The sequence below is a fragment of the Hibiscus syriacus genome, unplaced genomic scaffold (genome assembly GCF_006381635.1).
Source record: "Hibiscus syriacus cultivar Baekdansim isolate YM2019G1 unplaced genomic scaffold, ASM638163v2 tig00116951_pilon, whole genome shotgun sequence".
Lineage (NCBI taxonomy): Eukaryota > Viridiplantae > Streptophyta > Magnoliopsida > Malvales > Malvaceae > Hibiscus > Hibiscus syriacus.
Window position 1 is genome coordinate 4647797 of NW_024063482.1, and position 24429 is coordinate 4672225.

At 36.9% G+C, this 24429-nt stretch overlaps 2 protein-coding genes across 3 annotated transcripts; one reads left to right on the forward strand and one right to left on the reverse strand.

The window, feature by feature from the left end:
* Positions 1-1460: 1460 nt before the first annotated feature.
* On the forward strand, positions 1461-2916 carry LOC120189036 (zinc finger protein WIP2-like). Its single transcript, XM_039192376.1, has 2 exons — positions 1461-1953; positions 2491-2916. The coding sequence occupies exons 1-2, from the start codon at positions 1498-1500 to the stop codon at positions 2914-2916; spliced, it is 882 nt and encodes a 293-aa protein (XP_039048307.1). The 5' UTR covers positions 1461-1497.
* A 2424-nt stretch (positions 2917-5340) lies between these two features.
* On the reverse strand, positions 5341-17867 carry LOC120188749 (chaperone protein dnaJ GFA2, mitochondrial-like). 2 transcript variants are annotated; one of them, XM_039192144.1, is made up of 18 exons: positions 17744-17867; positions 17565-17643; positions 17411-17485; positions 17231-17316; positions 16963-17046; positions 16827-16865; positions 16500-16589; positions 15841-15894; positions 15657-15744; positions 15306-15370; positions 15157-15231; positions 7822-7894; positions 7237-7328; positions 6550-6621; positions 6141-6194; positions 5968-6016; positions 5668-5734; positions 5341-5475 (listed from the first exon to the last, which is right to left on the reverse strand). In XM_039192144.1, exons 1-18 carry the CDS (start codon positions 17831-17833, stop codon positions 5448-5450), a joined length of 1260 nt encoding a protein of 419 aa, XP_039048075.1. In that variant the 5' UTR covers positions 17834-17867; the 3' UTR covers positions 5341-5447. The 2 variants fall into 2 exon arrangements, with proteins under 2 accessions (XP_039048075.1, XP_039048076.1); XM_039192145.1 differs by having other exon boundaries at positions 5434-5475; positions 5682-5734; positions 17411-17487; positions 17567-17643.
* Positions 17868-24429: the final 6562 nt, after the last annotated feature.

The following is a 24429-nucleotide window of genomic DNA, read 5'->3' on the forward strand; positions in this document are numbered from 1 at the left end:
TCCTTAGGCATTGTTGGATTACCGACATTTTTGACTAAAATGCCCTTAAATTTTTTTCTTTAAAAAATATCATTATTCTGTCATTGAATAATCAAAATTCTACGAAGGTTAAATTATAAATTTATCCTTAAACTATTTTAGATTTACAAAAAAATCTATAATTAAAATTTTATATGAAGTTCAAGGGTTAAAATTAAATTTTACCCTTTCATTAAACCTTTTTATATTTTCAATTTTTAAAAAAAATATAAATTTTATGAATTTAATTTTTTAAAGAAAATATATAAATATTTTCCAACTTATTAAAAAAACAAATATATAATAAGGACAATTTGGTCAAATATACATTTCAATAATCTTTTATTCCTTTAACCAAACACGATAATCTTACATTCCTGCTAAATCAACCAAACACAAAATACAACATTCCCAATAATCTTATTCCCTGGTAATCTTTTATTCCCACTGGTAATCTTACATTCCGTGAACCAAACGCACCCTTAGAGGATAGCCTATTCCGTGTTTTGTTGTTGCTTTTGAAGTATTGAATGTATGTTATATCACTTGTTAACGAATCTTATTTTCGAGTCATAAGTTTGATTACACATGTACTTTGTGAGGTGTAAGTCGAACTTGTTCAACTATATAATTGAATAATATTCATCGATGGAAGGCTTATAAAAATATGTTATTGTTTCTTTATGGTATAATGTAGTTATTCAAATGTCGCTTGATATGATGGACTCAATTGGTTTGACAACATCATAAAAAAAGATTAAATTGACAAACATAATGTTAGCTTTATTATTATTTTTTGAATTGTGATTAAATTGATAAGATTTACTCCTTATGTCCCATTAAATTTGTCCTCTTTAGATTTTAAGATGATTTCATTCAAAATGTCCTATTAAAAAAGTCAACACATAACAATATTTATATATATTTTTATCCTTATTTGTCACATTCTATTACACCTATATCAAAATATGTCGGTCAAATCTATCGATCAAATTTTAGTATAATTTTTTCATTTCCCTTGTTTATATACCTTGACTTGTTGTCAAATTTATCTCTTAAAATTATAGACTCAACATGAGACAAAATTAATGGGACAGGGAGTATAAATTTTGAAAACTAAAACTGTTATTGTACCGGACTACATTAGACATCCGATTCAATTTAATGGCAAAATGATTTATTTATAATAATTTTTTTTAATTAAGTGGCTAAATTATAATTTTTTAAACATATGTTTTATTTGTAATCGAACTAGTGATTAAATTACCTAAAATCTAAGTTATCCTTTATAGTTGTAGCTTTCACCTAGCTAGCTAGGTAGGTAATTAATGACAAAATTTACTCTTCCCACACAATCATATATTTGAATGTATGTATCTATGTTATCTATATATATGAATGCGTGTTTCATCATTCCAGTGGCCAGATTACAGTCAATCCCACTTCATTTCCTTCTATTTTCTTGGCAATCTTACAATCATGACAGATCCTTGTTCAAATCTCTTCACCGGAGGAGGCTTCAACTTCGTACCTCTAAATCCCCACTATACTACTTGTTTCGGTACAAACAGATCTTCCAATATCGAACCCCAAAGCTCACCTCCTCGCAAACAAGCTCTTCCTCTCATCAATTATCTGAGCAGTGAGACTGAACCTTCAAGCAGTTCCATGGAAGGTGATAAGAGCCTGTTGTTCTCCAACGCTGGTGCGGCCGACGATGAAGCTGAAACTGTAACCCTAAACATAGGGCTGCCTAGCCCTACCTCCGATCTGAAGGTTGGGGAGGTCTCCCCGGCGGCTCATAGTGCAGTTTCTGGGTTTCCATTAAGCAAGGGACAGTACTGGATTCCTACACCTACTCAGATTCTCGTTGGTCCGACACAGTTTTCATGTCATGTCTGCTGCAAAACCTTTAACAGACACAATAACCTGCAGGTATGCCGCGTTGCATGGGACATGATCCGCAAAAAATTCCTTTATTTCCCTCTTTTTTCATCGCTCTTTGATTGCCATTCATTAGCCTTAAGTGGCTCAGAGCCTAGGTTTAACATTAGCTTTCGTTTTTTTTAAGTACCCTTTTGCCTTATTTGCAAACTTATCCATCGTGTTCGACCAGGGAAGACTCAACTCAACTCGGTAGGTTTAGGTCATTAGGGTAGTCATGTTTCCTGGAAAATGTTAATGTTTACTTCTTGGGATTTTGAAGAGTGTGCAAATTATAGGTTAATTTTCAAGAGTGGAGATTTTCCAGGAGGGTTTCAGATATCAGGTGGTCTTTAACCTGAATGCTCCAGTGATTTGTCATTTATCGAGTCTGCAAAAGGAAACACCCTAGATTTGCATCCCAAACAGACAAATCGCATTAATCTGACACTCCAGCATCGAAATTAGAGACCTGTAATTGTTATTTATTGCAATTACCAAAGGCATGCCATGTTAAAATTACCAAAACTTTCTTCTCAAATTGTGCAGATGCATATGTGGGGGCATGGATCACAGTACAGAAAGGGACCAGACTCACTTAGAGGAAGCCAGCCAACAGCCATGCTAAGGCTCCCATGTTACTGCTGTGCACCGGGCTGCAAACACCAAATCGAGCATCCAAGAGCAAGGCCTCTAAAGGATTTCAGAACCCTCCAAACGCACTATAAACGGAAACACGGGGTTAAGCCCTTCGCCTGCAGGAAATGCAACAAGGCGTTCGCGGTGAAAGGAGACTGGAGAACACACGAGAAGAACTGTGGGAAGATTTGGTATTGCACCTGTGGGTCTGATTTCAAGCACAAGAGGTCTTTGAAAGACCATATCAAGGCCTTTGGCCCCGGTCATGGCGCACTTGGCATTGATTCTTTAGATGAAGATGATGAACCGGGGTCTGAATTTGAGCTCGGGGGTTAGATTAACTGGCTTTTGCTTCCATTTTTCAATTCCCCGGTCCCCTCTTTGCAGACATCAAGAGTCATTGGCGTCGCCACGGCGAGTTGCTTGTTTATGTATTATTGTATATACATGCAGTGAGTGTGTGTTTACATGTTTGGAGAAAGAGACACGAATATATATATATACACACATATGTAAGTATATATAGTTATTTTCTTCTTTTATCCGGTATGTTTGACTATAGTCTCTATACCTAATAGGCAGTGTCCAGCGGGGGAATTCCAATCAATTCTTCTCGTGAGTGACTGTAAGTAGAATACTTATAATCAGAACCCAGTATCTGAACTCATTGAGCGGTTTAAATAATGAAAATGATCGTTCTCTCTAACATATCCAAATCTAAAATGTTACATTTAATGTATACCGATGATTGATTAAGAAAAATTTAAAACATATATTATCTTATAATTACTTAAAATATTAACTTTTTATTTTATTTTATTTAATGATCGTTCTCTCCAATAATAATAATAATAATAATAATAATCATAATAATAATTCTATTCAGAAATCAACAATATTTCAATCTCTGAGCTTAGTCTCACTTCCGTTAGCATAATGCCAGTTTCAGACCCTTTTTATTAGTGTTTTTCAATCTTGCAACTCTTATCAAATCATTTAATCGCATTCATCTAACTATTCTAATTTCTTTAGCTTTATTTTAACATTTAATTAAGATCTTTATTTTTAAAATTTCACCTTTTTTATTCAGACTCGAGTTTTCCCCATACGTTAAAAGGCCTGTTCACTTAATCCGTAGTTAGAGCTTAAACCCTAGCTAAAGAGATGACAATCATAGTTAAAAAATAGATGTCATCTTTCTGAAGAATATTTCAAAAGATATTTTGTAGTAGGTGAGTTTTAATCTTAATCGCTTATGTAAATTGATTTATATCGGTCATTGTAAGAGGAATCAAATATAAATAGTCTTTCTCTCCTCATTTGTATCATCCATTTACTGAAACTACAAACCATTTACTTCACAAGCTCTCTTATATTTTTAAGTAAATTGCGTATTTAGTACATAAACTATTAGTTTTAGTCTGTTTTAATATTTAAATTTTTATTTTTTTTAAACTATACCTAACATTTAGTTTTTATTTCATTTTAGTACTCCCGTTAAAAACTTAACGTCGAGTTTTAAAAAAAACTAAAAGTTAAAATATTAAAACGGATCAAAACTGATAGTTTATGTACTAAACGCGTTAAGTTTTTAACGAAGGAATATTAAAACGAAACAAAAACTAAACGTTAGGTATGCTTTTGAAAAAAATTGAAAGTTTAGGTACTAAACGCATATTTTATTCTATATATATTTTTATCTTGTTGTCTTTCTGTGTGTTTTTCCTTTCGATCCTTCCAACCTGCTGCCTACTGCCTACTGCCATATTCATAAAAGACATGAAATGAACACATTCTTGGAGCATTGTGTATCTTCTTTACATATACAAACTATTTTTTTTTATCTCCAATGACTCATTCCTTCCCAATATTAAAAATTTTCATTAATGAGTCTCAAATACACTTGCACGAACACAAATTCAAGTAATTGCTTGTTGCTATGATCATCCTTCAATGAAAACGTCGAAAGATTGGTAGAGCAGATAAATGTATTCTTAGTGGAGGAGTCCAATTCATTGACAGACAGCCCTCACGATTGGTGCCCCATGCTAAAGAAACTAACCTCCAAATTTTGAGTAAGTTTTATAAGTTTCTTTGGTGTGATGATGCAAGACTACAGAAAATATATTTTGTAATCTTGCAAAGGAGGGAGGAATGATTGCTAAAGATTCTTAGAAATTATCTTGTGTTCATACAAAAGAAAATATTTGAAACAGAATAAGATATCAACAATAGGCAAAGGTTTTCTACAGATGATGCAGAAATAAAATAAAGATCTTATTGGATCAGTGTGAAGATATAATGGTGATCTCCAAGAAAACATGTCAACTGAAGAGTGAATTGGATGAAGGCTGTGATTTCTCCAATCACCATAATATGAAACTATGTTGATACACCAAATTTAAGACTTTACCTCATGAAGATTGAAATGAAAATCCATATAATACAGCTTAGTGGTATTTTTGTCTAATGCTCAGAGTCTGTCTTTGCTTGATGTTCTTACTTCATTCTCATATTTCTTTATTCTTCGATGGTGTATTTTTCAGCTATAAAAGTTGTTAATGACTTATTAGTATCTATCCTTTCTCTTTTCCTTGAACAATTGATCAGTTAATACTTTCAACAACACATTTGTTGTTCTGAAAGTATAGCGGTATACATATTGCAATCTTTACAACTGCTAATGACATGCTCAGAATCTCTACTTTCTTTCCATGAACGACTGATCTGCTATGTAAAGAGAATCAATTGATTTATGTACAGGAATCTGACGCCAAGACAACACATATTAATCGAAGAGTTTGATGGAGAAGAGCAAGCTGAAGATGATAAGCGCGCAGCTGGAGCATCTGGCTGAAGAAGAGACCTCAGTGATCAACAGTCATTTCCTTTTTGCTGGGTTTGGCACAAAGATAAAAGAAATGGAACATTATCAGTAATAACCGGTGTTTTTGAAGTTATATTGATTTTACAAGTAAATCAATTGATTCTCTTTCAATTTCGAATATGCTCTAGACTCTAGTACAATAAAAACACGTATCGGATGATGGAACAACTTAAGATATATTTTTGGCATATAACACTTACTTTGGAATGCTAACCTTGAAGTGCACGTATTGATCACCAAATGAGTATGAGTTCCTTGTTTTGATTCCTGTTAACAATCATACATAAATTGTATCAAAGAGAGTGCAAACTAAAATCAACTACTATCAGAGGGCGAAAACCATACTTATTTATAAATGAGGCCCTTTATTTCTATAATGAGGAAGGCATTTTCAAAAAATTAAGTTAAGATTACTGATTAACAGATCGATGATATTTTTTTATATCAACTTAAAAATAAATCAAATATAGCTTATCTGATCCCCAGATTTCCCCCCCCACCTTTATTCTTCAAAACCACCTTCTGGCCAGGTTGAGTGCCAGGGCGGACCTGCAAATTGAAAAGTGAAAACAACATAGATTCATTCAGCCAAATAAGCATTCGCTATAACTACAAGAAATGATTAAAGACCAGTTCCTATGCTTTTAAACCAATTATACTCGATCCAACAAACCTTAAGCACATCACCAGTAAGTGTTGGGAACTGGATGGTTCCTCCCAAGGTTGCCTGCAAAAAAAACAAGGGAAAATTTTCAAATTAAGTCAGATAAATCAGATAGAAGTACCAGCTTCACCAGGAGGACATATACAAAAGGCATACTGAAGCAAACAACAGGAATAGGATATGATCCTAGATTTGTTAAAACCATTTGCCAGTACTTAGAAACCTCTAACAAAAGAAACGCACGCTGATAAAAGCTAAAATAGTTGTTTGGTACTGTATGAACATTTAAATCAGAGAAACATCCCATGGAAGACGAGCAATTACGTGAATTGTGCTATCAAATATAGGCATTGTTCAATATCTCAACGTGTGAGGCACTTAATAGGTTGTTTGAAGAATATTAAAATTCCAGTTCTACCAGAGCAACATTCAAAACAGCATCTATATGAATATTGGCACCTTCTCTACGAAAAACAGGGTCTTGCCGGACCTGCAAATATAAACATGATCAATGGAGACAATGATCTTTAAGAAATGAAAATAAAGACACCCATTGCCCAACTGCAAGGGTAAAAGACCAAGAACAGTTACCTAACAAGAAGGCAGTAGAAGAGGGGGGGTGTAAGAGCGTCAATCTAGTTGATTTAACTTCCTAAGTAGAAACAATACACAACGCAAAAAAAGCCGATAATTTTAATTCATATTTTCTATCACAACTATCCGAAACAACCAGCCTGCAGCACACATCATATTGACTGCTTTACTATTGTTTCCAGAATTGAAGCATAGCCAGATTCTGTCAATGGCATGAACTAAGGCTTACTATATACTGTGTCAAATTTGATCACCATTCTTTTAAGTCTATTAAAGCCTAGTTTTAAAATTGTCGATGCCAAGTTCACCCACCATTAGCCATTTTTGAAATAAGCTAAGAAAAACACACTTAAAAAATTCAATATCTTCTATAATTTTATTCCATTTCTTAAACAAGCATGTATTGAGATTACAAATAAATTGTTTTTAGAAGACTCAAATTTTACAATTATTTCCTTTGCTTGAAGCTATGCAAACGGTCAAAATATCAGACAAGGACTAAACTGGTTACCTTAATGGTTACATAAAGATCCCCGGGATGAGTTCCATCAGGATCAGCTCCACCACTTCCATAAACCTTCAAAGTTTCATTGTTATCCACCCCTGAAAACAGGATATAACCTTGAGTAAATCATATGATAAAAAAAACCTAGAAGACCGTGCATTTCGATAATAGATGTGAAAAAGGATCATAATGACACCACTTTGTTGTTTTTATTTCCGACATTGAAAATGAAAATGCGATTTTCCAATGCACTGTTATAGTCAACAAGCATGAAAAAGATGAATAAATAAAACATGACGAAAGGTATCAGTAACTGCACTTTCTCTGGTTCCCATATCAAAGGCGAAAAGAAAATGTTTTTGAAACTATCAAAGGCAGCATTTATAGGTTTATAATTTGCTCAACCTACTCATTAGATGCAAGTTTCCATGCCTTCAGTTCAGATCCGCATACGATTTTTTGGCTTAAAGGGACACACGTATCCACATTGCATGAGACTCAACAGATATCCCCATGAATCATATAATGCAGGATATGGCAAGTTAAACCATTACCAAAGCAAACACCAATAGACATTAACATTGTAAGTACCTGGCATTATGTCCAATTTGACTGTTTTTTGTCCTTTCACTAATCTAGATCCATTGCATGAATTGCAAAGCTTCTGGAACCAGCAAAAAGTAAGAGATCTCAAATGGAATTTCGAAAACAAAAATCAAACTGGAAGAAAATAAAAATAAAATAAGTTCTCTGATATAAAAGCATGAATTAACAAGCAACATTAATTGCTCAAAGGCATTTTATCCAAAAAAACAGAAAGAAGGAATCATTGTCAAATCCAAATTTATGGGAAAATGAATTACTTATGTTGTTAACCATGAGGAACAATCCCATTGAAAAAAACCCTCAAATAAAAACAGCATGAAGCAACAAAATAAAAAGATAACATGAGTGAGAGAGTTAGAGAGAGAGTGAGCGAGGAGTTGAAAAGATAACAGTTCTTCAGGCAGAGGTAGAGTGGTGCCTGGAGGAGTAACGTGGGTAGAATTCGTAGATAATCTCAGTAGGACAGTGCATAGAAGTGCTTTATGGGAACATTTAGTTATCATGGCAAGGTGATTAAGGTGTTCCTTCTGTTTGTTAATAGGAGACCTAACTACAAGGACAGTACGTTTGCTTTTGTGCATTTTGCAAGCAAGGAGGATTTGCTTAATGCAATGGAAAGGATGAGCAACGTCTTGGTCGATGGAAGGAGAATAACGGTGTCGATTGCGAAATATCAGAAGAATAGTGCTACGAGGAGCATGAAGCGTAATAGCGTGGTGGGGTCTAGAGATGCAGGCGCAGAGGAGTCGAAAGGGAAAAGATCAATATCCCCAGTTGATGATGTTGGGAAGAAGGAGCTATTGAGCAAGTTTCATGTCGGTAGGACATATAAGGATACGGTAGTGGGGTGAAAAAAGTTGAGGGCCAGCAAATGAGCAACTTTGGAGATAAAAGGGAGGTGAAAAAGCCTCTAGAAGTTTTTATTCCAATGGAGGAAAAGACATGGCTGAGATCGTCTTTAACAGGCATTTGTAAGGCGATTTTCGAGTTGACTTTGTGCAGAGGGAATTAAGGAATGAGGGATTCAATGTCAACGTGGTAATGTGGGGTTATGCAAAAAACACCTGTTTGATAGTCTTTCAGACAGTGGAGGAGAAAGAAGCAGCGATGGAAGATAAGTGGGAGGCATTGTCCTTCTGGTTCGAAAGGCTGGAGTCTGTTATGGATGAGAAATGTGTTCATTAGCTTACTGTGCAGTTTCCATGTTAGGTGTTCCATTAAACTGCTGGTCGGTTCCATTCTTCACAAGTTTGGCATCGAGATGGGGCAAGCTAGTGAAAATCCAGGAGCAAACAGTTCAAAGAGTAGCACATATGTTGTTGAGGGTGGAGAGTCCTTTCGATATACCTTCCCATGTCACCATTAATACTTATAGAAGATCGTTTATTATTAAGATTAAGGTGGAAGGGAGTGAAGATTTTTTTCCTGGTTGGATGATGTGGTTGAAGAAGACGGAACAGTGGATCCTTGGGAGGAGAATTCATCGGACTAGAGCCAACGGGATGATCAGGAAGGTCAAGAAGGACAGTTGGGTAAGCAGACTTTGTCAGACTCTCAGAACAGGGTAGAAGCATGGGTTCGGGATGCTCAACAAGGGGGTGGCACGTTTATCGATGGGAGTTTGAAAGGAAAAGTAGGATAAAAAAAAATTTGGCTGTTGACTTTTGTTATAAGGAGACAACAATAGGTGATGTCCCCAGTCAGCAGAGAGTGTCGGAGGTTTTTAATGAAGGGAGAGAAAAGGAGATGAGCATGGGAGGTGGCACCTCGGGGCATGATTCGGGGCATGATAAGGTTGACCAAGATAATGGGCTTAATATCAGCATGGGTAGGATAGAAGTGAGTGGGCCTGATCAGGGCAGTTTGAGATCAAATAGAGTTGGTAATAAGTCTGTAGAAGTGAAAAATGTTGAACAAGCTACTTTAAACTTGCAGAACGGGTCTGTCTCCCCGACACTGCATCGACATACTAGGAAGAGTGCGTCGGTTAGTAAAGTTGAGAGAGGTTTTTATAAGAATGTTTATTCTAGGAGGTGGGAAATTAAGAGTTGCAATGGTAAGGAGTCTGATTTCTTTACAGCAAATGAGAGAGGGGGGTGGCAGAGGCATTGGAATGTTGGAATGTTTCCAAATTGTTGGGTGTTAAGTTCAAAGGAGGTGAGAAAACTTTCATGACAAAAGTGGTTCCTCTGGTTAATGAGAGAAATTTGAATGAGGGACGGTAATTGGAACAGGGAAGTAAGGTTTTGGTATGATAATGATGGTTGAGTGGTCGATAATGTCTTGGAATGTTATAGGTTTGGCTAAGAGGGTTAAAGCTCGAGCTATTAGGAGGTTTACTGATGAGAAAAACCTATAATTTTATTTTTACAAGAATCTAAATTGGAAGTTGTCAATCATATGTTAGTGAGGAAAATGGGAGGAAAAATTCTGACTGGTTCGATAGTAGCTCCTGCTGTAGGTTCTGCTGGTGGATTAATAACCTTGTGGTATCAGAAGGAGCTTGAGGTGAAGGAAGAAGTCATTAATAAGAGATTTGTAGCAATAAAAGGGATTATGGAAGGATTACCAGGAATTTGTTGTTTCATTAATGTGTATGGTCCGAGTGTGGACGCAGATAAGGAGATGTTTTTTAGGGAGTTATTATCATTTTTGGAAAATGCTAACAGCCCAGTGTGCTTAGGAGGAGATTTCAATGTTGTTTTGTCAAAGGAAGAGAAAAAAGGAGGTGTTGTGAATTCGGTATCAATGAATATTTTCAGAGATTTTGTGAGTAAGGCGAATTTGTTTGATTTGCCTCTATCTGAAGGTCGATTTACATGGTGCAACAATAGGGAAGTTCCCACTTTTGAGAGGCTGGATCGATTTTTGGTAGATCAGAGGTTTTTAGCTTTTTTACCCAAGATAAGCCAATCATTGCAGGCAAGGTCCATTTATTATTCTGTTGGAGAACAGAGAATGTAATTGGGGGCCGAAACCGTTCAGTATGTTTAATTATGTATTGGAGGAGGATGGATTTAGATGATGGAGAAGGAACATGTTAAACTTTGTAAAGAGGAAGCCCATGTATAAGGTGCTAAAGCGGGTGAAGGATGTGGTAAAGAGATGGTCTATGAGGAGTTATTTAGAGCTGCTAGGAAAAATTAGAACGTTGGAGAAAGGAATTCAGGACATGGAAATGGAAATGCAACAAGGTCTTTCCACGGTGTCAATGAAATCACTAGTTGAAGCAAAGAAAGAATTATGGGAGCTACAAAAGAAAAAAGAATCAATTTGGTTACAAAAGTCAAGACTGAAATGGAGTTTGGAAGGAGATAAGAACACATGATTTTTCCATCATAGTGTTGCAGTTAGAGGGAGGATAAACGGTATTAAGTCCCTCAAAGTGGATAATGAGGTCATAGATGATCCTAGCTTTATTAAAGCTTTAGTGGTGGAGTTCTTTAATGGATTGTTTAATCAAAAAATACCTTGGAGGTTGAGGAATTAAGTCCGGAATTTCTAAAAATATCGGAAGGGCAGAGTTTAGCACTTGAGAAGCCATTTTCGGAAGAGGAAATTTGGTAAGCAATTGCTAACTCGGATAGCAATAAAGCTCCTGGCCCGGATGGTCTGAACTTAGGGTTTTTAAAGAAATTCTGGACTATTTTGAAAGATGATATCATGCTGGTTTTTAAGGATTTTTATGTGGGGAAGGAGTGGGACTTGGAGGTGAATCATTCTTTCATTTCCCTAATACCTAAGAAGGATAATCTGGAGGGATTAGAAGACTTTAGGCCAATTAGCCTTGTTGGAGGGTTATGTAAAATTCTGTCAAAGGTCTTAGCTAGAAGGTTGAGTTTGTGCATTAATGAGATAATAAGTCCGTCACAATTCGCGTTTATTCAGGGGAGGAACATATTGGACTGCTCGTTTATAGCAAATGAAGGAATTGATTTTTGAAGGAAGAAAGGGTTGAAGGGGATAGTCTTTAAGGTGGATTTTAAAAGAGCCTATGATTCGGTTGACTGGTTCATTTTGATGAAAATAATGGGTAAAATGAGGTTTGATGATAAATGGAGTTCATGGATGTATCAATGTATGTCAACAATTTCCATTTCGGTTCTAGTGAATGGGACACCTACGGAGAAATTTCACACAAGAGGTTTAAGACAGGGTTGTTCGCTATCGCCCTTGTTTAATTTGGGTGGCAAGTTGCTTCATTTGTTGTTAATTAAAGCAATGGATATGGGACTGTTTTCGGGTTTCGAGTTAGGTGTTCAAGACCGTTCTTTCAAGTTATCACATTTGCAATTTGCGGATGGCCTTACATTTTTAGCAAAGCTTCAATTCGGGATTTGATGAATGTTAGAAGGGTGCTATTAATTTATGAGTTATTGATGGGGTTGAAGATAAATCTAGTCAAGAGCAGAATTTATGGAATAAATGTTGAGGACGAGGTGCTAGCTACTTGGACTAAGGAAATCGACTGCTCAGTGCATTATCTCCCAGCTGAGTATTTAGGCTTACCTTTGGGGACCAAGAGAAATTCTGTTCCAATGTGGGAGCCAATCGTGCAGAGATTTTATAATAAGTTGATTGGTTGGAAGGCAAACTCTTTGTCGTTAGCAGGAAGGGTGGTGTTGGTCAAATCAGTGTTGTGCTCTCCCCATTTATTTTCTTTCTATCTTTCGAATTCCAGGTACTGTGTTGTAGAAATTAAATTCTATCATGGCTGCATTTTTATGGGGGGTTCGACAGATAAAAGAAATATCCATTGGGTGAACTGGAATTTGGTCAGTAAGCCAAAAATGTGGGGGGATCTAGGGATCCCGAATTTATTACTTTTGAACAGAGCTCTTCTAGGGAAATGGGTATGAGCAGAATTTATGGAATAAATGTTGAGGACGAGGTGCTAGCTACTTGGACTAAGGAAATCGGCTGCTCAGTGCATTATCTCCCAGCTGAGTATTTAGGCTTACCTTTGGGGACCAAGAGAAATTTTGTTCCAATGTGGGAGCCAATCGTGCAGAGATTTTATAATAAGTTGATTGGTTGGAAGGCAACCTCTTTATCGTTAGCAGGAAGGGTGGTGTTGGTCAAATCAGTGTTGTGCTCTCTCCCCATTTATTTTCTTTCTATCTTTCGAATTCCAGGTATTGTGTTGCAGAAATTAAATTCTATCATGGCTGCATTTTTATGGGGGGGTTCGACAGATAAAAGAAATATCCATTGGGTGAACTGGAATTTGGTCAGTAAGCCAAAAATGTCGGGGGATCTAGGGATTCCGAATTTATTACTTTTGAACAGAGCTCTTCTAGGGAAATGGGTATGGAAGTTTGCCTCAGAAAAGATTCTTTGTGGAAGAGGGTGGTATGTTGTGTGTACAACTTGGATCCGAATTCCAAAATGATGGGGAATACTTGGACAACACGTGCCTCTTGGATTTGGAGAGGAGTGATTAAAAATTTCTTTTCTAATGATGGGTTTGGGGATTGTATTAGGAAAAATTTAGAGGTTGAACAATGGCTACAGCTGATTTCTTTGTTGAATAATATCTCCCTGTCACTTTATGAGGAAGACTGTTGGATATGGTTAAGGAATGGAAAAGGTTGTTTTTTTGCAAAATCATGTATCAAGAATTTCCTTGATCAGGAGGGTATTGAGGGGAATCATGATACTTGGGAAAGACATATTTGGGTAGGGCTAACACCTCCCCGTGTCGAAACTTTCGTTTGGCAAGTTGCACATCAGAGAGTGGCGGTTAAGGAGGAATTGTTGAAGAGAGGAGTGGTTGGATTCGTGATCCCTTATGTTCGCTGTGTGGCAGGTTTGAGGAAACAGTTTCACATCGTTTTTTGCATTGTGAGGTAGTATGGGGGCTGTGGTCTAGATTTTTGAATTTGTGGAATGTTTCTTTGGTGATTCCAAAGAACATCATCGATTTTATCATTTTGTGGGATGATCTACTTCCGAATTTCAGTATTTGGAAATTTATTCTAAGGGTGGTGATTTGGACGGTTTGGAAATGCAGGAATGAGGTTATCTTTGAGAAAAGAAAGGTGGATGTGGTGATTTTCTTTATTGCTCGATTTAGAACAGCTTCTTGGTTTGCTGCTAGATTCAACGATGTGCTTATCCCTTTCGACTCCCTATTGAGTGATATAAAACTTGTTGATTCGGTGGGAAGACAGAAAAAAGGAAGTTCTCAACCAACTTGTTGGGTTCCTCCTCCAGATGGGTTCATAAAGCTTAATGTTGATGGAGCGATGGTGAAGGGCTAGGATAAAGGTGGTATAAGTGGACTGATTAGGGACAGCAGTGGTGCGTTGCTTCAGTGGTTCTCAGATAAAGTTGGGGGTGGACCTCCTATTATGGCAGAATTATTGGCGATTAAGAGGGGTTGTGTCTTCTGGATGAATTAGGATTTGTTTTTAATCAGAGGATTATTCTAGAATCGGATTCAAGTAATGCACTGAAGTGGATCAAGAATCCGAATTTATGCACCCCTATGTTTCAATCCTTGGTGAAGGATATCGTCTCTATAATGGAAGTAAAGGATATTACTTTAAGGCATATCTTGAGGGCTGCCAACAGGGAAGCGGACAAATTAGCTAAAGATGGTATTAGGGATGGGCATGGGTCGGGTTTTTGGTCCACCCAACCCGAGAACAAGAGAGCCTCCACCCGAGACCCTACCCGAGCAAAACAAGGTTTCATCCGACCCGACCCGAAATAATAAAAAAATTATTTTTATTCAATAAAAACAGTGACTTAATTGGAGAAAAAAATTATATATAGAGGGGTATTATTGTAATTATCCCTAAATATATAGGGTAAAATTATATTTTTTTTCGGGTCGGGTCGGATTTTTTTCACCCTAAACCAGAACCCGACCCGAACACCACATTAAAAAAATCCGACCCAGCCCGAACCCAAACCCGAATTTTTTTTTAGAAAAATCCGACCCAATCGGGTCGGGTTTAAATGCCCATCCCTAGATGGTATAGGTTGATTAATAGGCTATGTGTTTGGTGTGTTATGGTGTAGGAAATGTTTCCATTTATGTAGGGAGTTTGTTTTTAGTCTTATGTAATTAGTGTTATGGTATTTCAGCAGGATGTTTGGGACTGGTAGTGTATTATTGTTCAAATTAATAAAAGTCATAGGCACTCTTTTCCTCCTTCCAATGTCCTTCATGTTACTGATGTAACATGGAGGGTATGAAGGGGTTTTTAATGAGGCCTAATCTTCTATAAAAAAAACAACAACAACAAACTGATCACTATCAAAACACAAAGAAATTCATTAGAAGTGAGAGAAGTTGGATGTATATCATACCGATACAAACTGACCAGTTCCACCACAATGAGGACAAGTAGAACGGATACTCATAAAGCCCTTGTTCATAGATAGCTGAGACAACAGCAAAACCATAGATTAACTCAACAATTCTGAGGACTTGCATGATTCTATTCCAGTAAACTAACCATGCCTAAGCCTCCACAGTGCCGGCATCTTTCAGGTTTCACGCCAGGTGGAACACCTTGTCCACCTGAAAAAATGAAGAAAATAACTTGAGACCAAATATCAAGAATTCAAGATAGGTTTATATATTTGGTTTTTTTTATCATAATCTTTTCAAATATATTGTTTGCTTCAGCATTCAAAAGAGCATTTTTTTTCCTTCTAAAAGGAAAAACTAAAGATATGACCATATGGAGCCTAGAGAAACCCAATATATACAAAGGAAATAGTTACGGGAGCTCAGAACATTTTGCAAGACAAAAGAGATTACATGAGGGGAAAAAGGTATCGTTTCAGAGACAGATAAGGCATACCACAAGCTTGACAAAGCACTGGAGCTTGAAATGTCACTGTTTTGGTGATTCCTTGAACAGCTTCCATAAATGATAATTCAATAGCAACCTAGGGCATGGTAAATGCTCGTGAGTAGTGACAACTCAAAAGAACAAAATAGAGTAATAACATAATTATTAACATGAAGTTCGAAATGATGAAAACCTTGATATCTTCACCGCCCATTTGATTTCTAAATATATCATGAGCTTTGAATATCTAGTCAAGCATAAAAGAACATCGTGTTACTAAATTGAAAACAAAAAAATATAAAAGGCACAAAGAAACCTACAGATAAGCATGTTCACCCCTCCAAAAAAACAAAATTCTCATACAAGGAACACTAAATCATGCCAACAACAAGAGTGGTGATCACCCAATCAAATACATACACACGTAACCAAGCGTAAAAAAATCAACCAAGTACCAGGCATTGACGATTCAAATCTCAATAACACTGTGAGAAAAGTATCACACCTATGTCTATTTCTTTACTGACCTTGACAGTATCAGGTAATACAATGGCACTACAGTTCATGAGTCTTTTCATTAGGAAATATTAATTGTACCAAACTTGAACCCCAACAAAACTAAAAAAAGTAAAAGCTATTTAACTGCCTCACTCTCGTCCTTATAGCCTACTGAACTTGCATAAAACATTAGTAATCTCTTCTACAAGATGGGGTATCACGCTTCTTATTATCTCACAGTTCTGGAATATTATCCATGATAAAACACTAAAAGAAGCTTAAGTCACTAATTAAAAAGTATACTTGACTATGTGTAACCAAAACCAACCAATAATGTTAAAAGAAGAAACTCACATCTTGAAAGTTGGCAAAATTGAATGGATTAAAATCCTCTTCAGTAAAGCCGCTATTACTTCGCTGCTGTTCAAACGCATCATGGCCAACCTAATAAATTTTTGCACATAACTAAGGTCAGCAGGGAAAAAGATTGCTGAAAATAAATTACATAAACCTTTCAGGAAACACTTAGCAGCTATAAACTCAACAAGGTGCTTATCAATTGAGCAGGAAAGTGACATTTGTCATGTTGCCTTCTCCCGCTTAATGCATTGACAAATAACAGAGGTTATTGAAAACATTCTCCATCTGACAATAAAAGAAGGTTTTACGAGAAGAACACACCTGATCATACTCAGCACGCTTGTTCTCATCTTTTAAAACCTACAATAGAACAAACAAAATGTGATTCCCTTCAGGCTTCAGTCCCAAGAAAAATTAACCAAGAAAAAGACAACAATCTCGAGTGAGAAAAACTTACCTCATAGGCCTTGGAAACTTCTTGAAATTTTTTCTCAGCTTCAGGATCATCTTTATTTACACCGGGATGGAGCTTTTTCGCAAGCTATAGAAAAACAAGAAAATTTGAATCAAGAAGCAAGATGACAAATCACAGAAATTTTCAGCGAAAAAAAAACAAATAATAGAATTCTGAAATAACACCCAGAGTACAAACAAATACAAAGACACTCAAATTCACTTGTACGCTGAAAGAAAGAGAACTAGATAAAATGCAGAAAAAAAATTACCCCAAAATAAGCTTTCTTTATTTCAGAAGCAGTAGCATTCTTGCTTACACCAAGTACATCATAATAATCCCTAGCAGACAGAGGAGCTGAACCCAGAAGATAAGGAACAGAGTATGAAAGAGAGAACAATAAAGCATCCCTGAGATATTTATATAAGGGGAAGATGAACTTGTACAATACCAGTGCCATGAATTGGCCGTCTTGCACCCAAATTCAGATTAAGAAGTCCAAAAACCAAGCAGTTTCTAGTTTTAGCTGCATTGACAAGCATGTATTTCATTACACGGAAAAAAGGGGGAATTTTCAAACAAAAAGAAAATAAAGAGTAAATGAACGAATTGAGGAGTGTGACTTCCAATAGGACTGCCAAATCCGGCAGTGAAGCTCCTCAAACTCCCAGCAATTAGAGTCTTCTGTATTCACAATTGAATAATGTGTTATTTATGGAAAACTATCGGACCAAAAAAAATTAAAAAAGGAATAAAAATAAAATTAAAATAAAAGAGAACGTACAGTATTTGGGTGGTGGAAAGGGGTAGAAGAGAGAGAGTGAGAGTGGCGAATCAAGCAATGAATAAGCCTGACGCCCTTAGACCCAAACATTTGCGACCTTTTCAATCAAATTACCCGCATTTTTTTTTCTTTTTCTTCTCAGGGCTCTTAACCTACACTTGAAATCTCCCCTTCTCAGTCTGTTTCACTATGGGTGTGTAAAATTACTCGATCCGGTTGACTCGATCCATCGATCCGCCGACCCGGATCTAAAAAAATTAGGTAATTTTTTAAAAAAAATTATCCGGCCGGGTCGGGTACCCGGCCCGACATTTCTCGGGTCGAGCCCGGGTCACAAAATCTAGTTTTTCGGATACTCGGTTAGTTTTTATTTTTTTATATATAATTATATAAAATATAATGAATTATTTATATTATGGATTATTATATTTTGTATTTCGAACTTTTAAATTTATGTTCGGATATTAGAGTATGTAATTCAAAATTTCGAATATTTAAATTTGTGTATATATATTTTTTTAAATTAATAATTTGAAAATAAAAAATTAAAAACCGGGTATCGGGTACCCGATTACCGGGTACCCGCAAAATCCGGGTACCCAATTACCGGGTACCCGTAACATCCGGGTCGGGACACGGGCCGAGAAATCGTCGACCCGGAAGTTCTGAGTACCCGGAAATCGGGTACCCGGATTTGCACACCCCTATGTTTCACCCGAAGCGAAATAAAACTTAATTTTAATTTTAGGAAAAAGAATGAAAGTGTTAACTTTGGCTAAACCCTAATTTTTTATTTTTTTATTTTTTATTTTGGGGAGTGGGGGGGGTTAATTAACTTGGAGAGCTGGAAAGTTCTAGGCTTTTTGCGTGTAGTAGTTGTGGAAGGCTAGGGCTTCTCGTTTTAATTAGAATTTTTTTTTTGGTACACTTGAACAAAGCAGTAAACTAGTGTCTCAGCTGGTGCTCCTTGTTCTTATCCGCTCCCAACAACGCCTGAATTTCAGGTGGAGGCAACTTTAGAATAGCGGAATCATCTCCTTGTAGAAGTGCGAGATTCGCAAGTTTATCGGCGCATTTGTTTCCTTCACGCCAGATGTGCCGAACTTCAACCACCCATCCTTCCTTAAGGATGTCTAAATAATCATTTACCAAATCAGTTTCAGAGGCGTCAACCATTTTGTCTCCATTAAAGAGGTCCACAATCCATTTTGCATCCATCTCTAGGATTAGGTTTCTAAGCCCTAGACTTTTCGCTAACAAGAGACCCTGCCGAGCCCCCCAAATTTCAGCGAGCGAGCTATTAACCCTCCCTAGTCTAAGCATGAATCCCGCTTTCCAGTCCCCATTGCTATCTCGGATCAGACCACCTGCAGCCGCCAGGCCAGAATTCATTTTATACACACCATCAGTATTTAGAATCCAACCCCCTTCAGGAGGTTTTTTCCATTTAACCCAACAAGGATCATTAAACATCCTGCTATGTGAGTTTAACAGGGCTTTATCTACATCCATTGCAAGCCGTTTGGCATAGGTAATCACTTGAGAGGGATCCATTGATGTTTCTTTAAAGATCATTTCATTCCTGCTCTTTCACAGTCCCCAAATAGTAGCCATGAACAAAAGTCCCCATTCTAATCCATCGAGTCCGACTTTCTTAGAAAGACAGTTTGATTTCAGCCAATTCTTGAAATCCATCGAAGTGAATCGGCTGTCCTGTTCCGTAGCATTTAATTCTTCCCAAACAAATTTAGCAATGTTACACATTCGAAAAATATGACGATTGATTCTGTTACATTTCAACAACTTTTGCAGTCCGCATACTGTGTCATGTTCTTCCTGCACCTAACCTCATTTGTGTTAAGTTTGTCTAGGTATGACAACCAAATAAAGAACCTGATTCATTCGGTGATTTTAGTTTTCCATACCCACTCAAGATTTTCCCCATGTTCACCACCCATCTCCATATTAGAAATTGAGTGGTAAGCTGAACTCACCGTAAATTGCCCATCCTTGGAGAAGCCTCAAGTAATTTCATCTCGTTCATGCGGATCGGTTAGGACTGGAATCGAAACTCTTTGGATTTCCCTCCTTGTTTCTTCAGAGATTTGATACTGGATTTCTCGGATATTCCAAGTTCTATCTTCATCAATATATCTGGCCACCTCTTCATTTCTGCTTGGATTGTCCATTAAAGGATATGAATTTTTCAGTGGTTCTTTTCCTAACCACCAGTCCTGCCAGAATTTTTCTTGAATACCTGATTTTATCTGCCATTTTCTCCCTTGTTTAATTAAGTTCCGAGTTCGTAGCAAGCCCCTCCAAGTGGAAGAGTTGTTTCCACTTGAGTCTACCTCCAAGAATTCCTTATTTTTAAGATACTTCCCGGTAAACACTTTACACCAGAGATTTTCTTGTCTAGTGAGGAGTTTCCAACTGTTCTTTGTCATAAGAGCGATGTTCATTAATCTTGATTTACGAATTCTTAATCTTCCCATCTTTTTTTATCGAAAAACTTTATCCCAGCTAACCAGATGATTATGAGCATACACTGTGTCTCCTCCCCACAAAAAGTTACAATTTAGGCTATCCAGCTTTTTACAGACCGAAATAGGAAGCACGGATGTCTGCATCGTGTGTAATGGCACAGCACTGGAGACGGATTGAATAAGTGTTCTTCTACCCGCCATGGATAGAACTCTTCCTTTCCAGCCTGCCAGTCTTTTAATGATTTTCTCAATGAAAGGACCATAGGTTCCTGAATTAACCCTTTTGTGGATGATAGGAACTCCCAAGTAAGTTCCCAAGTTATCCGTAAGAGGGATGCCACACAAATTACTTAAGTAATGAGCTGTGTTAGAGTTAATATTTGGGGAGATAAATAATTTTGATTTCAGAAGATTTACCTCAACTCCAGCTGCACGGCTAAATTTATTTAGGCAACTTCTCATGTTTTGTATTTGATTTGAATCTGCTTCTATAAACAGTAAGAGATCGTCCGCAAAGAATAAATGGCTTAATTTAATTCCACCCCTCGAGCTCTTAAACGGTTTCCATGTACCCTTTTCTTCTTTCTCCATGATAATGTGGGAAAGTCTTTCCGTAACTAATATGAACAAGTACGGTGATAGCGGATCGCCTTGACGTAGACCTTGCTTTGGATTCAAACTCTCGGTGATTTCCCCATTCCACAACGGTTCAATTGTACAGGAAGTAATGCAGAACATTATAGTCTCAACCAAACTCTCAGGAAAATTAAAGTCTTGGAGGGTTTTCTTAAGAAATTCCCAGTTAACATTATCAAAGGCTTTCTGAAGGTCTATTTTAGCAATCACTGCACCCTTCCTTCCTTTGAGTTTCATCATCGAATGAACTGCTTCCTGGACGATCAAAATATTATCCGAGGTACTTCTACCTTTAAGGAAACTGTTCTGATAAGAACCTATCAACCTTTGCAGCATAGGACAACCAACGGGCAATGATTTTGGAGAAGATTTTGTATGATGTGTTCAGTAAGCTGATTGGCCGAAATTGAGTGATATTATTTGCTGCAGCAATTTTCGGTATAAGCACCAGGAACGTTCTTAATATTTTCCCCTCCATTTTCCTCGATTCCAAGGTCTTATTCACAAAATCAAGAAGAGTATTTCTAACAGTCTCCCAATTTTGTTTATAAAAGATTGGTTGAATGCCGTCCGGACCCGGGGCTTTAAGACCTTTCATGGAAAACAAAGTTTCTTTCACTTCCTCCATAGTGACTTGCTTCGTTAGCTCGATTTTTTCTTCTTCCATCAATCTTGGTATGAAGCTATCATAATCTCAAGACAATTGTATGTATTCTTTTCCAGCAAACAACTCCTTGTAATAATTGTAAACATGTTGACAAAGGTCTTGTTTTCCCGTAACCCAAACATTCTCAATGTACATGCCAACTATTTTATTAAATTTGCGCCTTATCATCGTAGTTAGAGGAAAGAACTTTGTGTTCCTTTCTCCTTTCACAATCCAGTCCAGTCTTGATTTCTGAAGCCAAAAGATTTCCTCCTGCTCCAACACTTGTTGATAGTCAGCTTCCAGGGTCTTCTCCAATTCCTGAAGGTAATTCGAATGAAAATAATGTGTGGATCTCTGGATGCCTTGAAGTTGTTTCATCAGAATTTTCTTACGTTTGAATATGTTCCCAAAAGTACTCTCCTTCCATTCTATAAGAGCTCTCTTAGTCTCTTCCACCGCATCCACAAGAGAATTTTTCTTTTTATCCCATGCTGAACTAAAAATCCTGTTAAAATCATCATGCATCATCCAAGCTGCTTCGAATCTAAATGGTCGTTTCTCTTTATCGACTGGCAGTTCTAAATCTGTGTTAACCAGAATCGGGTTATGGTCAAAATACGTTCTAGTTAAGGTAACCACTCTTAAATTAGGAAAACAATCAACCAACTCAATATTGTGCAGTAACCTGTCGAGCCTTTCCTGAAGAGTGACTCTTCCCTGGGAGTGTCTAGCCCATGTAAACTTACTACCAACATAGCCAGCATCCATTAGATTGCACCTATTCCAGCGTTCGTGAAACTTGATGATAAGGTCCATGCAATCGAAGCTGCTGCCAACACATTCATCAAGTGAAGCAAAATCATTAAAATCACTCACAATCATCCAAGGCAGATCAACGCTTGTAGAATAATCGTAGATATTATCCCATGCTTCGTCCTTTTTGGTTGAATGAGGTTGGATATAAATAGTGGAGAGCAACCATCTTTTATCGTTCTCTTTAATTTCACAATGGATAACCTGATCTGTTTGGTACCTAATGGAAACATTTTGCGAGTTAGAATTCCAGAGTAAGATCAAACCTCCCCGAAAACCTTGAGAGGGGACCTCATAGTGGTTGTCGAAATTCAATTTTTTCTGTAACACACGGCCAGCACCTTTCTTAGCTTTTGTTTCAAGGAGACAAATAATGGTTGGGTTTTCATCCCGAATCAACTCTCTACAATGCCTGATGAAATTTTTGTTACCTACTCCATGACAATTCCAATAAATAAACTTCATTGGGGGGATTATAAATTATATTAGCCTCAACGACCATCTTCTCATTTGTAATAACTACTTCTTCTGGTCTAATTGATTCGATTTCCATTTCCCGATCCTCCAGATTTTCTGATCTACTAGTAACATTTTCAACCTCCATTAATGGATTCGCCTGATTATCCAATCTTTTTCCAGCCGCTACTATTGGTTCCATAGCAAAACTTTTACTATTTTCCCCACGATTCTTACCCCAGTTATTACTACCCTGGTTGTCTCTCTTAACAAAGAGCTTGGGAGATTGAAAATTACCTTTGGTTTTCCTAGAGGACCCATCGTATGAGCTGTCTGCCGGGATATTGTCTTTTGCTCTGCTGTTACCTTCTTCGCTTCGGTTAGATTTCATGTCCTTTGATGGCATTTCAAACTTATTTGAAGTTTCATTTACCTCTTGTTTACGGCTATGTTCCTCCTTTCCCTTACATATCTCATCCTCATCCATAATGTTCAACCCATCAAATCTATTATTCTGTCGTGGCTCAATTATTCTGCTACTTTGATTTCTCTGATTACTTCTAATACCATGTGTTCTCCTTTGAACTAGCATCCAGGGACCATATCTATCCTTAGCTAATTCTTTCTCTTCTTGTTGAATTTGCTCATGTTCCTCAACTTCCTGCCTACCTTGATGTTTTGACACTTGTGGTTCCATGTTGGCCTCTCTATTCATTGGATCTTCTTTCTGATTTACAAAACAATCGGAAACTTTATGACCCACAACACCACACTTGAAGCAAATAGAGTGCAAACCCTCATATTCAATATTGTATACCCTATTTGTTGAAAACATTTTGATATTTCGATATAACAAATTAAGTTAAATGAATTTTAAGATTTTAAAAAATGATTTTCTAAGTATATTCGATATAATTATTCGAATATCAAAACATTACTCAAAATATTTCAAAAATCATTTTTAATCCTTACTTAAGTGTAAAATTAAGTTTTAATCTTAAAACAATTTCAAAATAATCTTTCAAAGTATTTCGAACCATTTCAAAGCCAAAAATTCCAGATTGCTCAGAGGGAACCGATTCCCCCCCCCAAGGGGGTACCGATTCTCCCCTGAATGGTTTGGCTCCGAGATTTCCAGAATGCTCGGAGGGAACCAATTCCCCCATAGGGGGTACCGATTCCCCCTGTTCAACGGTCGAAATATTTGAATTTTACACTTAGGGAACCGATTCCCCATAGGGGGTACCGATTCCCCCCACGCTCCAAATTGTTTTATTAATTGTTTTCACACTAAAACGGCTATATGATCTTCACTAATCATCCCCAACGTTCAGAAGAGATTCAAGGTATATTTAAACAAGTTCTGAAGCCCTTGATCAAGAAGAAATCATAGAGAAACAAGAGAGAAAGCATCAAACACCAAGTTTGTGCAAATCAAGCCAATTTTCCTTTCAATATTCATTTTGCTTTCAAGAACACAATTTGTGCTCATTTGTAATTATCTTTGAGTGTTCTTTTCTTGTTCTAGAATTGTGCAAACATCTTACCTTGTGAGGTTTTCTTGTAAGTTTGCAAATTTGTAATCTTCTCTTTGGGAAAAAGAGTGTTCTCAAGAGTTGGGGTATACTCTTGAGGGATTTTGTAAG

What these genes read in the sequence shown, in the direction of transcription:
- LOC120188749 (XM_039192144.1), bottom strand. Translation starts at nt 17,833, where the DNA reads ATGTTTGGGTCTAAGGGCGTCAGGCTTATTCATTGCTTGATTCGCCAC. An exon ending in ATTTTGCCAACTTTCAAGAT is followed by an intron (nt 15,895 to 16,499) that starts GTGAGTTTCTTC and finishes ATGCTTGACTAG; the next exon opens with ATATTCAAAGCTCATGATAT. An exon ending in CTGTTTTGAATGTTGCTCTG is followed by an intron (nt 6,195 to 6,549) that starts GTAGAACTGGAA and finishes TTTTTTTTGCAG; the next exon opens with GCAACCTTGGGAGGAACCAT.
- LOC120189036 (XM_039192376.1), top strand. Translation starts at nt 1,498, where the DNA reads ATGACAGATCCTTGTTCAAATCTCTTCACCGGAGGAGGCTTCAACTTC. An exon ending in ACAGACACAATAACCTGCAG is followed by an intron (nt 1,954 to 2,490) that starts GTATGCCGCGTT and finishes CAAATTGTGCAG; the next exon opens with ATGCATATGTGGGGGCATGG.